Source organism: Prenolepis imparis, unplaced genomic scaffold (assembly GCF_030444845.1).
Source record: "Prenolepis imparis isolate NDT839.2.m4 unplaced genomic scaffold, iyPreImpa1.0 SCAF_4, whole genome shotgun sequence".
NCBI classification, from domain to species: Eukaryota; Metazoa; Arthropoda; class Insecta; order Hymenoptera; family Formicidae; genus Prenolepis; species Prenolepis imparis.
In genome coordinates, this window is record NW_028141162.1 from 7,292,094 (window position 1) to 7,306,885 (window position 14,792).

At 37.7% G+C, this 14,792-nt stretch overlaps 3 protein-coding genes across 7 annotated transcripts in view; 1 reads left to right on the forward strand and 2 right to left on the reverse strand.

The window, feature by feature from the left end:
• The window catches only part of LOC145934977 (ankyrin repeat and SAM domain-containing protein 1A), a 46,145-nt gene extending 44,113 nt beyond the window's left edge, over window positions 1–2,032 (reverse strand). The window contains exon 1 of one of the 2 annotated variants that reach the window (XM_083035930.1): window positions 1,806–2,032. In XM_083035930.1, the coding sequence (XP_082892056.1) occupies window positions 1,806–1,909 (104 nt within the window). In that variant the 5' untranslated portion in view covers window positions 1,910–2,032. The remainder of the gene's footprint in view (window positions 1–1,805) is intronic. The other variant, XM_083035932.1, reaches the window with a different exon arrangement.
• Window positions 2,016–8,106, forward strand: LOC145934981 (transmembrane 7 superfamily member 3). Its single transcript, XM_083035942.1, has 8 exons — window positions 2,016–2,570; window positions 3,789–4,130; window positions 4,630–4,895; window positions 5,174–5,342; window positions 5,643–5,810; window positions 5,920–6,057; window positions 7,061–7,324; window positions 7,401–8,106. Exons 1-8 carry the CDS (start codon window positions 2,474–2,476, stop codon window positions 7,622–7,624), a joined length of 1,668 nt encoding a protein of 555 aa, XP_082892068.1. The 5' UTR covers window positions 2,016–2,473; the 3' UTR covers window positions 7,625–8,106.
• Window positions 8,107–10,489: 2,383 nt separating this feature from the next.
• Toy (paired box 6 protein twin of eyeless) overlaps window positions 10,490–14,792 on the reverse strand; it is a 32,161-nt gene continuing 27,858 nt past the window's right edge. For all 4 annotated transcript variants that reach the window (XM_083037135.1, XM_083037133.1, XM_083037132.1 and 1 more), the window contains one exon: window positions 10,490–13,405. In XM_083037135.1, coding sequence (XP_082893261.1) covers window positions 13,317–13,405 — 89 coding nt within the window. In that variant the 3' untranslated portion in view covers window positions 10,490–13,316. The remainder of the gene's footprint in view (window positions 13,406–14,792) is intronic.

Genomic DNA, 14,792 nt, shown 5'->3' on the forward strand with positions numbered 1-14,792 from the left:
TCAAAACTTAAATTCTGTATCATTCTAAAATAATTATACGAGCCTGAGAAAATATTATGCAGGAAATGAAGCAGTATAAATAGTGCTTTAGTATCGCGCAAATTGATGCGAATATCGCACCGCTTGATGGGCGTAGGTACGGCAGTGCTTGATAGATGAATGAAGGATTGTTTTATTCTGACTTTGACGATAATGACGACATTGCGTATACACCGGTCGTTAATTTATTTCCGCGCGAAACTTTTTCGTCGAGCTCGAAGCGCTCGTTCACGTCTATCCGATTATTCGTCGGCGCGTTCTCGTGAATAAACGCGAAATTACGGGGCATTCCCACGGTAATACATGCACTCGCGAAATCGTTTGCAATTAGCGTTAATTCATTCACGAAGGATTTAATAGTGCCTGCATCGCGCGAAAAGGTAAACCGGAACCGATCACGGGTCTCTCCGTTCCTTCATAGACAAGGCTTATCACGCGGCGCGTTATATCGGTGACCCTTGAAAATAAATAGCCGTTCGCCAAATAGATCCATCTATCTATCACCGCAAATAGAAAATGGAGCATAAGCGCGTTGCAGGCAACGCTCAGAGATATTGAGAGGAGTGATGTAATAATATATTTTCACGCTCGCGATAAGACTTTGCATTCTTATTGTTAGATTTTTGCCTTTTACATATATTTTTCTGTGTAATTAATTTCTAACAGTATACGCAGAAAAAATATTTAAATGCTAAACGATGTTAATTATTTTACATTAGCAATCTAGAGAAGGAAATACATTCATGTAGCTTCAGATAATTGACAGCAAGGTCCTTGCTCGGTATCAACGCATTTGCATGAAACGTCATCAGTGTATATGCATTCGGCATGATTCATGGTCATGAAAATAGTGAACAAGACTGTTTAAACAAAATGCTGCTATTGATGCACATACATAATTATGTTCCACCATAACTATGTTTCTAATAACAGAATATAATATATAATCGCTATAATCGTTTTACTTTCATTATTAATATAATAATAGTAATTGCAAATAAATTGATGAGAATTCGATTAAAAAATAATTAAATTGCTGAAATAGAATTAATACACTAAACATGATATATTAAACTCTGTGTTTGTATTTTATACAAATACAGTTTATTATACTGAATACATTATACCAAAACATTTTATATTTAATCGATACGCAAAGTCGAAACAGAAATCTCGATAACGCAGACGTATTCTCGACCGAGATTAAAGGTGAAAACGTGGACAATTATTGTATATAATTAACGATAGAACTAACGGCAGAAATCGTGGTCGATCAAAACAGCCGAGGATTAATCGAACGACGACGCGATATGCTCGATCGAGTGTGAGAGAATTATAAGAAGCGTCATCATAGAAAAAAAGAAAAGAACGACGTGTACCCATTGATCCTGAGAGTACAGTTACCTCGATCGCGCGAGTCACTTCATCGGGTTGCCGCGGAGAAAAATGATTAAATCAAGCCAATTGTGCGTAGAGCACGAGAGAGGTATCTTTGCGGCAACCTTATCGGCGAAACCGGAGCAGGTCGAAACGGAGCACGAGATGTGCGGCGACGGTTCGATAATGGAATGCGCGAGACGACGTCTCGTGCCCACGTCGACTCGACTCCGGGTTCGAGATTGAAGATAGATGGTTAAATCTCGTCGAAAAGCCGAGCATCGCACTGATACGAAGAATCGAGAACGAGAAGAATTATCTGCGATATTGATGAGGAAAGGCGGCGGCGAGCAAAAGTGTCAAGCTCGCTGCACCAGTGTGACACCCACCTTGCCAGTGGACCACTCCTCTTGGCTCGTTGACCGAGGATCTTCTCGACTACGGTGACGTTGCCGCTCCTCGCTGCCTCGAGCAGCTCCTGATCCTTGCCCATAGTCCATTTACACCGCGATCAAGCCGCGATGTTCGCCCGCACACTTGTCAATTTGTGTTTTCACTACGATTACTCGCGTTTCATTGATCCAACGTAGCCATCTTGAATGAACTAACGCGCCGCCACTCGGCGACCTCGTGAAACTATGCTTTACGAGAGATTCACGAGACTACATGAGTGCAAGCAGGAAAGTATTGAATGAATAGTGCGAGCAAGAGGGCAAGAGTCTCGCACGTGACGCGCGCGCGAGCGCCACGGTACGAATCGTAGTATAGATGCCAGATATGCAGGCGCAACAACCAAATTCAGTCAGTGGAGGGGGTAGGCTTTTAATGTACTGTATGCTGGCAACCTACCCTCTCCATTCGCAGTATTTGGCTGTTGCGTCTGCATATTTCTGGCATCCGCGGTGCCGAACGGTGCCGAACGACGCCGAGCGGAGCCGAGCGTCCCGCGTAACAGCTGTTGCTCTCTACTGATTTTTCGTCGCGTCGAAAACACCGGTTCGATCTTAAATAGTGTGATTTGAGCGAGTAAATACGCGATATACCAGTGTGCGTCGACATGACGCGAGTCGTTTTTCTCTTTCTCTTCGCTCTGACATTATTTCTCCATGAGGCGACAGCGTTAAATAATACAACGAATACAGAAGCTGCACCCGGTAAGCTTTAACCTCAATGTTTCGCAATCTCAGGTGACTTGTAAACATTCTTCGCAGTTTGACTTCGTGTTAGGTGATTGCGTACAATAAATGATAATTAATTAATCGTTTTACGAGAAAGTTTTTTATACGTGCATCATAGGCAGTTGGTACGGCATATATCTCATCGATGTCTTGATTAATATCTTTGTTACAAAGTGTGACATGGATGTTTACTAACATTGATTCTGTATTTTTTGTTTTATATTTTCTAAAATTCTCTACATCTGGAACTATATTGGGTGGACTTCCGAATACGACCCACGCCCGATTGCTATGAATTTTTGTAGAAACATTGTAAATGATGTCAAATGAATGTCCTTAAGTGGATTTTCACCGATACAAACATTTAATGCTAAAAATATTAAAATAATGTTCTGTATAAATTATTGTCTATTTACGATTTACGAATTACGAAAGACAATATGGCTGATCATTTGTGTGAGTTTCTGTGGAGGCGAGATGTAAAAAAACAAATTAGATCCATTAAAAAAATTAATTGAAGACATTAAATATGTATATTCTGGCTAAAAAAAGAATAATATAAATTGTTTCTTGTTGACGTTTTCGTTCTGATATTCTATTTTTGTATTTCTTAGGATTCTTTATATATGTATATTGTATATCTTAGGACGCTTTATATATATTTGGTATTAAATGTGTTATGTTATTTGAATATATCTTTCTTGATTGTCTATTGGAATTCACTGTGTTTAGGCATATACTTTACAACGTGAAGCGAGGTCCACCCTGGCTACCGGCGGGGAGGGTGCGGGAGGGTGGCCGAAGGTCCCCTTGCACCCCCCCGTGTGTGTGTGTACCCATGTGAAAAGGCCCTATTCTATATAATTACCGACAATAATTTATATAGAAAGTTATTTTAATATTTTTAGCATAAAATGTTTGTATCGATGAAAATCCGCTTAAGGACAATCATTTGACATCATTTACAGTGTTTCTACCAAAATTTATGGCAATCGGGCGTGGGTCGTATTCGGAAGTTTATCCACTATATTTATAAATTGTTTGCTCTCTCACTTGAAATTATAGGTCAGACAGATATACAAACGTTAAAGAAAGATTTAATTTCTTGTAATAACGAAATATTGCCTATACGTAATTATCTTTATCATTAAGATTAATATAGGCTGTATAGAAATTTCATATATTGTATTACAGATAATGGCGGAATAATAATATCTTTACGAAATTATGATAAAAATGACGCATTCAAACAACGAATAAATTTAATCCCGTTCAGTCCTTTAAACATAACTGTGACTGATGTTCCATCTGATATTTCGTTTATTATATTACAAATTCATACATTTCAATATAATGCCACAATATCTTACGACAAAGCGCTGCTTGATAAAGTGTCGAGCGGAAGTGTATTTGGATCAAACATTGGTTTGTACGTAAAAACACATGATATAACAACCCCAATACAGGTATTTTTGAAGCACAATAACGTATACAATCTCGATGCGTTACTCGTGATTGTCGGATACGATCGAAATGGTAAGTACAAATAATATTAATAAATAACAGACACACACAATTAATTATATATATTCCTCCCTCTTCCTTTTTCCCTTCCTTTTCTCCTTCCCCCTTTTCTCTCTCTCTCTCTCTCTCTCTTTCTTTTTACCACATTTTCCTTTTCCGAACAACATTTAATCGAATTAAATCTGACGGCACAAAATGATGCCAATTAAAATAATATAAAATTAATGGCTATATTATAAGATAATTGTGTGCAAGAGAATGTTATCTGCTTGATAAAGACCGAAAAATCATATATTATAGTAAATTAAATAGCCATGTGTGACGTTGATCGCGCGTTAGCACGAATAAATCATACCAAGATATGGATTCGATTAATTTGCGATACATTTCCATTATCAGTCGCGTGTAAATGGAGTTGAATAGCTAATCGTTTTCAACGTAATGGCAAAATTGGTTGAGTATCGAGAGAATCCACCATCGTCGTTCATTGGTCGATTATTGTTCTCCGTAGCGCCGATACCGGGTGGATGTAATATGGAATTCGATATTGAGGTTGCGCCGTATCAAAAGCTCCATACAGGAAACGAAATGATAATAGTCGATGCACAGCCAGCCTCGATGCTTGCTGATAACGGGTCGGCACTTTGTGAAAAAAATCCAGTGCAACATAAAATGTACCGTCTTTATCTGCCTAGGCAGGATTTTACTCCGGACACATATTTCGAGATGATCGCGAGTATGCTGACCACGCAAGACATTTTGCGGAATGGTGACGAGGTATCTCATGTTACTAATCTGGGGAGATAAAATTTCACTTCTAAAAAATTCATAGAATTTATGTAGCATTATCGTAATTTCACTTAACAACAATTTATTCCGATATGCATGCATTATAATTGAAATGGAGAGATCTGCAACAACGATTATCCCGATAGAGACAATTAACAAAGATTATCGAATTTTTGCTATTATATTATACTATAGAATACACTTGATAACTTATAATTAAAAAGAAATCAACGTATGTCTGTGTGAGTAGAAATATTTCTTGATAGATACCACCTGGTTTAATGAGTGCTATGAGACGTATTTATAGTGCATATACTGGTACAGGATCAGTTTATGCTGCAATTGCCACTTATGGCGATTATTCTTCGGCTTATATTCCGATCTTTACATATGGTTGCAGCCCTTTATTATATCCGGAGACTTGTCAAGTTTTAAGTATGTTTTATTTCACAATTTTTTAAGCTACAAATATTTCAGCGTAATAATGAGTCGTACTTAAAATGTTATATATTCCTGTGCGAGATATATGTATATATTTCAAAGTGATAAAACTATATTGTTTTTTACGAGTCAATATTGTAATAGAGGGATTATTTCGAGAGCAATGAATTTTCTTTATTTTTTTTTCTGTAATTTTCTAACGAAATATTCTCAATTAATATTATGAGATTATGAGATTATAAGATACATGTATATCTAATACATTGTTAAATAATTATTTCATCGTTCTTTTAGATGGCACATTTGCAAAGATTATTTGCGCATTGGTTCTAATCATAGGTATTCTCTCAGTTCTTATTGGACATAAATGTCCTTCAATAGGTCATATAATATCGAGTTGTATGATGGGTGGTATTCTTGGATATACTTTGGCGGTGGGCATCAGTGATTACAGCACTGCAAGTAATTATACGTCAGCTTCTACGTTAAGAATTTCAACGAAGTGATATATATATTAAATAAATTAACTTACCTCGAAGTGCACGCAGATTTTCACTGTTGTTTTTTGCAGCTAATATTCTGATAGGTTTGACATCTGCCATTCTTGCCATAATCTTATCGACATGCTTACGTGCTTGCGAATGTACGTTCTTACACAATTTACCGTTGGGATTTCTCTGTGCGTGCATCACATACCTATACACTCCAGGTACATATTACATTTTATACAGAATCGCGTTTCATAAAATAATTACAAGACGTGTAACACGTGTAACTAATCGAATAAGAAATAGACATGTAAGTTATTTTACGCGCTCGGTTTCTTCTCGGAGATGATTTTCGTATTTTTTTTTTTTTTTTTTTTTTTTCGCGAGTTAATTTATTTCCTAGCCTAGCCATCGTCCAATATTATCAAGTCTGGTATCTTCGCGAAATACGACTCAAGACGTAGCGTACGTGAAAAGCGAAGGCGGGAACCGTAGCCTCTCCACTCTCCGCGATGCTGTTGCGAAGGGCTGTTGCGAATTATAGGAAAATAATGAAAGCCAGGCTTAAAAGCGGAGGGATAGAACGCGCGAACGTGGGTGGGAGAGCACCGCCGCTACCCCGAAGTTAGTTCGAGTTTGGCGAAGGGATGAGAGAGGCGCACAGTCAGTTTCTCCCCGTAGCTTCTATCAATGCTGGCCGCTCATGTGGAAACCTCGCCCGTCGAATCCCCCCATGCAGAAGCGGTATAGCGCATTCACGTTGCCTCCCACCTTTCTCACCATAACGCCGCGACTCACCCTTCGCCACCCTCGCTCAAGCACGAACGCAAAAATGCGTTCGCGGGATTGCACACACAGACACACACACATCGGTCTCCCTTTCCACGGTGCGAACTCCCACGGCACGGTATAACCAGCTTGGAAGATTCGCATTTACCTAATTGTGTCCCCGTATTTATTCTGCTCCGGGACCTATTTAGATTACACGATGCGTGCATACGCAACTACACGGCGATCTATCCCGTCGACAGATGATCGCGATCGTTGTTTACTTTGACCGTCCGGCACGCCGATGTTAAAGCGCACGATTATGCTGTAACGGAAAACGTCCGCTCGTTCGTTAATTAGATCGTCGAAATTTTCGCGCGCGATATTGACATACGTTGAAATTATTACGAGATCAAAATTATAGTTTATAATTTGTTGTTCTTTTTTCTCTTGTAGCATATATGTTCTACGTTTTGGAGACTGATTGGTTATTCTGGCCTATGTTCGTAAGCATAATGCTTATAGTGGCTATGTTTCTGACAAAGATGCCCTACATCGCGGAAATAATCACGCGTGTCGTTTTTGGATCTTATTTCTTGATTGTAGCTATTGATTATTATACCGGAAGTAATTTAAAATATATTATTCTCACTTTGATCAGGAGAGTCGCTATATCTGAATTTCGTTTAGCATTCGTATATCCGCCATATCAAAGTGCAGGTATGTGTCCGCGTATGCTGCTTTCCTTTGTGTAAAAATAATTCGACAGTATTTTATTCAGATTAATTGTTTTCAGATGTAACCTTGACAATTATTTGGGCTGTGCTGATAATAGCACAATTTATTATTGGGTGCGTCAAATTGTGCAATGGAACTATGTCTATGGCAGGATTTCCAGAAAACAATACAACCACAACATCCTTGTTATTCCCACACCGAGTAAGAAACACTAACAGACCTCGATTGTATCAATATCTTCGGCCAAAATATCGATACAATACAACATATGATAACATATAACACCATATATACTCAAATACACATATACAACAACATATACATTAATATTGTTTATATAAACTATAAAATATAAAATTTCTCAAATTCGTTAAGATTCATTATTTTCATATATTGCATACCAAAAACAATTACTTGCATTTTATTTTTATTCTCATCAGTAGTTGATTTCAAATTATGTTTAAGTTAATAATGTACGGATAAATAGATGTAAGTATAATACAAACCTGTCTCTTTATTCATTTTATTTTGTGCTAAATATTAAAAAATATAATATTTGCATTAATTAGAACATAAGCTTATATGATAACCATGATGAACAACATTTACATTTAACATATAAATTTTTTTTTTAATTTTAATTTTTTGTTAGTTATATTGCGATGTTTATTTTCATTTTAATATGCAAAACGTATGTTTTTTTGTGTAACTAATTTAAGGCACAACTGTGAACAATTGTGAATTGCAAAAGATAAACTTGTACATCATGGTATATATTTTATTGTAATATAATATATATTATATATATATATGTATGTATATATATATATATATATATATATAATATATATTTTTTTTAATATAATTTTCTAATATATATTTTTTAGCTTTTTCTAATATACTATGTAAAAACTTGTATGTTTGTATAGGGCAGAAAATGTATACTAATGTTATGAATAAAAAAGTGAGATGATTTGGCATTAAAATGAAATAACATTTATTGAATCGAGATAGTGACACCTAACAGTTCTCTATTTCCTACTACTTACAATCTTAAAGTTAATCACAGCAACAATATTATCTCATTATTCACAACACTTACATAGATTATACTGTCGTAATAATATATTATTCTCATTAATAAATTTGTTAATACTCATACATTGTAGTTGTTATTAGAGTAGTAGATTATTACAGATAATAAGAAAGTCGCATAACCACTTCCGCGTAATGTTTGTTGCATAACGATTAAAGCATATAATTCCGCTGAAACGCATTTTACATGCATAAAATTGCGGTAACGTTCAGTTCGCAAAAATTCTATGGAATTCATAAAGGTAACATAATAAATGAGAATCACTTTAATCTACTTTTCGCGAAATGCACAGCCTGTTGCAAGTGCAGCTCCTGTTTGTAGAGAATCTCTCATGGAAACGTGTATGATGTGCGACCATTTATGGATGCATACTAAATTCATCTCAAAGTACTTTTTATATACATTAATAGTGGTAAACGTCGATGAAAGTGTTACAAATATTTTTAGAGTTTATTTTTTTAATTTAATAATTTCGTCTCATTTTAATTTAAAAAAATTACAAGTCGTGAAATAGCATATTTGCACATGACACATCCAAAGTTTTAATAAATTTTATTTTTGCTCTTTTTAAAAGAGACAGACCGAGCTCAAAGCCTAGAGTAAATATATATAATTCGAAATATTAATTAACACAAGAATATGCCGAAATATATAAAAAGAACGCCAAATGTTGCAATCTATTGCGAATCTTCATCATTCTGTGGATTCTCTGAATACTGGGCACTTTCATATCTTTTCTTATCTCTTTCTTTCTCTATCTTATTTTTTGAAATTATATAATATGGCAATATTTTTACTACAAACAACAAAATTATAAAATATTTTATAAATCTAACAAAAGATCGTATAAAAAAATTGTACAAGCAATTTAATACTTGAAAAAAATTATTTCAAATATTTCTTTTTTTTACATTATAAAAAATTTGTATATAACAAGAGAGGAAGTGGCATCGACAGATTCAAATAAAAATTGTTTCGAACTGAAAGTATATCATCGCGAGATTTTAAAGCGGCGGCGTCTAGATACACCGAAGATTTTCCACTTTTAGATTTCACGCTGCTTTGTGTTTTTCGTTTTCTTCCAAAAATATAAATTTACTAATATACAGTACACACACCATTTCCCCGTTAAGTGCTCTTCGCGTACAAACGTTACACAAGTTTACACGAGCTCTACGTGACTGTAAACGACAACGAGAAACGAGCAACGCTCTTCTCTCTGGATGGTGTAACTTTACATACTTCACACGTTACTGTTTAACGCAACTGTATATCGTCCATGTTTATCTATTGGCTGCTGCTTAATCGTAGAATTCGTCACCTACATTTATTACGGTGCGCATGAGCATTGTCGATGAAACGATTGTTATGCGTTATCGAAAAAAAAAATTAAATACTTGCAAATATTCATATTGCAACAGAAATATCGGAAATGCTGTGTCCCCTGAAAAAGCCTGTCGAGTTCTGGAACGATAAAATTCGAAAATATCATGTCATTCACTGTTTTCACGCCGTTTTTTTCACACTTACGAATCAGTGACTAATTATTCAACGCGATCGTGCGGCGCGACTCAATTACTAAAAAACGTGCTACATCCCTGGCAGCTGGTGATCGAAATGCATTGATTAAATGTATCACTCACATACACACTGTCGAAATACAATAAGACTGTGATGCAAGTGATTGGCATCTCTTTTTGCAATTTAAAATTACGCCGTTATTTAGTTTATCATGCATAATGGAATTATCAAATTTAATTTGATTAAAATTATTGCTATAAAAATTCCACAATATAATAATATGGGTACTTGTAAAAAAGATTATAATTATATAAGTGCAAATAATACAATTGCCTTGTACATTTATATAAATCGTGAGATTACTTTCTATATTATTCTTTTAAATAATATATGCGTGATACTACGTAAAATTTTTGATTTTTTTTTTGTATTGTTGGTTTATTTGATATCTCTATAATATTGTTCCAAAACTCGTTTTTCGACAAAAAAATCGTACAATGTGTTTTCACAAAATGATAGGTGAATAAATGTAGGCTCAGATTATTTGATTTTATTAAAGTTCTGCTGCTGCACGGTATAAGTAACGGAATCGTCACTTCAGTGAGGAAAAACATTGAATACACGGATAAGATGTTGCATAATCTATAAGATGGGTACGTTTGAACGTAACTGGAATTTGTATGACTTACGTACGTGTATATATACAGCGATAATTATTTCTAATTTACAGTACTGGTCTAAAGAGAGTAACAAATGCTATCTTACAGTCATCTTTATACAGCATAATCGAAAGAATGTGCTTCGATCGTGTGTGCGGCGACGTTTAACGAGTTTTGATGCCGATGAAATTTCTCGTTACTGCGAGCACCAATATATTTGCGATCCGCCTCTTCGGTCCGTTAGTTCAGCGATACATTTACATTAATAACAATAAATACCGACGTGAACGTCCATGCTACTTGCCTCCTTCGGGCGTTACTGCGTTACACTTATGAAATCTCTCTATAAGTTACGTCGGTTTATTTTTTTTTATAACTTTCGTACGTCTGTACTGTGCTTTCATTATGGTAGTAATAACGATGGTATAAGCTATGGATTGGATTGTCTTAATCTAGAATCTTCTGTATCTTGGATCGGGATAAACATTCTTATGGAGAGACATGTATTATAAATGAGGAGTTTAAATCGAACATTTCAATCTGCTGTGTAGTTGCTCGTAAATCTGTCAAATAGTTTACGCGAGGTTTAGAAAAATGCTATTCGCGATTGCTACGTCAAGGAGATCTGAAACTTTAATATTGCCATTCTCGATATATTCTGCACACTGATATCTCGAGAGATATGAGAGAGGTTTCACTATATTTATAATATAATTCAAAAACGCACATACGCGGCGACTCTTATGCATTTGCGTGTCCAGTTACATTTGCAAAACGCGACGAATCTCAACGTGAAGAACCATCTATTAATAATAATATAACAGTAATAATATCTTTTATTAAGTGCAATAAATAAATATACTGTAGAATTTAAAGGAGAGAAATTAATTTAAAAAAAATATATATATAAATAAAATATATGAAATATATTATAAAAATAAATACATACACACAAGTGCTGCTCGGTTTCTCTGGACATATATATTTTTCTGGTATTATCCTCGAACCGGTCGTCGATCGATATACACCGTTCACAAATGGACGTAGACAGGGGCCACAGAGCCTCGAGAGTGATGTCTTCCGACGCCATATCTGCCGGTAGACACGATGGCCGGCTTCGCCGAAAAAAAGCTACCCTCCAGGCAGCTATCAACCCTCGCAACCGTTCCCTCCCGCAACGAAATCAGCCTCATCGGGAAACTACCACCCTAAACTCTCGCGAGAATATATTTCGGCGGGAGCCCGCCTACGTGTCTGCGGCTCCCTTTCAATTTCCACGCGTTCGCGGCCGCCCTTACACGAAGGAAAATATTTGCCGGAAACCGATACAACATGCGGCAAACAATATGCACTCGATGGTATCCAATAAATCCGGTAATAAAGCTCGCCGATGCCGAAAAACGAGAACGGCTGTAAATTTAATGAACGCTCTTGACATCGATCGACCTTTGGGAAAAAGAGAAAGAGAATTTACGCACGTTAAAATAAAAAAAAAATGACTTTTCCATTATGATGCTCGTTAAAGAGATCCTTCCGCCATTGGTGGTTCTTCACGCCAAAGTCCTTGACATAATAAAGATGGTAACGTAACGTAAATCACATACACTATCGTGAATAGGTAAGTACCCTGCGTGACCCGGGTCATGCGTATATATCTACGAAATCTAGATCAGACACGAAGTGGAAGATGGGTAAAGTCGATTGGTTCCAGCTCGAATTATAAAACTTATTGTGCTCGTTAAAATTCCGCTCTCGTAATCGAATCGTTAGTAAAAAATCTTTTCGTTCGATTTCAAAGAGAAGTTAATTGCGACGAGCTGCTGCTACTTTTTTCATGCAAAAATTTCGCGACGGTACACTCCATTACGATCGTCAATGCGGGCGTTGGCAAACTTACAAATTGTTCAAGAGGGAAGGAATCTATTCTATCTCCTAATCTAATGGAATAGTTTCATAGATAGGTATTGCCTTTCAGAAAATTGACGGTCGTAAACAATCGAGGACGCGAGTTGTTAATCCGGTTTGCGAATAAGAGATTAACAATATCTCTCAATTTCTACGAACAATTAAATATTCTCCCAATTAATCGGAACATGCTATCAAGTAGCTGCCACATTATTCATTAAACATGCAAACTTGATAAATGTTCCCCATAAAACTGTTTTGCCAGATTGTTAAAAAATATTCATTAATAAATAAATTACCGCGACAAAATGAACGAATAAAATTTTTTAACTTACAAGACAACGGAGAGACATGTCAGACACTTGCGTCATCATTCGGGATTAAGTTTATTCCACGCACAACCGACACTAAAACTGCGCGTCTTCGATGCGATCGGCGTCACGCTGTCAAAGCGCGAATTGTCAAGCGAGCCTTCTCTTCGTAGCGTCTCTCTCCCCCATTAGTCTATCGTGGCGTCGCGACGGCGACCAAGCGCAAGAAGGACACCTCGTTAAGGATCACTGCGCGACGGAGCACGTCACGAGAAATGTCAATCGTTTCACTCACTGGTGTCGGAATTGTGCACGGGAGTGGTCGCCGGTGTGCTAGGGGCCTGATGCTGCGTCGACTGCGTCGGTATTCCGAGGGAGGCGAGGAGCGGTCGGGACACTGCGCCCGGGGTGACGCTCGGCGGCGGCGGCGGGCTCTCCTGGCCTACGAGCAAGCTCGCGGGCGGGAACCCGAAGAGCTGGGATCACTGGAGCCTCGGCCAATAGTTGCCCGTCAGGTCCGGAGTCTGCGAGGGTATCTGCACCGGCACCGAGACTCCCGCCGAGATTACTCCTGAAACAATTCGAGCCGTCGGAGGATTGAGCACGCGTTGCGACGGAACGAGAACTATCGAGGCTTTGAGGAATTGAACGACGAGATAACAAGTTTCTCTCCCTCTCTGTACGCGCGGGTGAAACGTATCAAGAACGGATGACAAGATTGAGCATGCGTGCAAGAGGCGGAAATTTAACTTTGTTATGGTACCATATATTATCATTAACGTCAAAATTGATACACTATTCTAGTATGAAATATAATTGCCCCTTTGTTACTTTAATATTACTTATCGCTTATCGCTCGTCTCTCCTGTTCCCATTTTATTTCACGACTTAATTTCATTTCTCTTTTATCACACATTGCCAGTTGATCATCATTCTGATTAAGGAAACTCGTGCAATTTTAGCGACTCGCGACGGCCGCGAGTAGAACAGGTCGTTAATCGCGTGAAACGCAGTGAAACTAATTTGCTAAAAACGACCGAGTACGTATTTACGGAAGACGACGCGAAATGCACTCGCAAGTATCGCCCATAGCGACGGTTGTATAAATAGGATTCGGTTATGATAGCGCGCGACGGCTTCGTACACTTCTGCAATTTGAATTAAACACCTTAACGAGCTGCGTCTAATCCAATATAAACTTCCGCGAAAACATTTACACTCTATGCAACCTCGCGCGTCGTAACTTCATTCCTCACGTAGGCTATAATTATGACATAAATGCAAAACAGGCAATTTGACGAGCCTTACAACGAAGCTGCATCCCATGATTACACGTTAACCGCGTAACCTACCTTATTCGATATTAACATGTCGTGAATATTGATATACGGGGGGAACTGATAGTGATATATACGCACTATGATAAAGGAAAGACGTAATCTTATTATCTATTTATATGCGCTTCTGAAAATTTAATTCCGCCAACACCGTGTAATGTCGAACCCCACGTTTAATTCAGATGTCTCGAAATAACTTGTATTTAGTCGCGCGCGACTTCTCAGTCAGAAGGATACCTCGCGCAGACACATTCTATTGCATCTTAGTAATCTCCAGAAACTTCATCTTCAGCTTCATATCCGACGAATGCTGTCACTTTGATGGTGAGGGATTAATCGAATATCCGTGACTCTCTCGTTCATCGTCCACGTCCGCCAGCTGCGAGACAACTCGCGCGATTACGCTCGTTTCCGCAGTCGGGGGACGGCTACTTAGCTATGAAAACGGCGCCGTTAGAGTCGTCGGGATACCGCGCGGCGCTAACGAGCGCGGTGAAAGTCCTTACGGCGCTCGTGCACGTAAAGCGATTATGATGGATAACCCGCGGCTCGTTCCGCACGTAAGGAGCGGGAACGTGCGGCGGTAGAGAGGAACAGTGAGAAAACGACAGGAAGGACGGG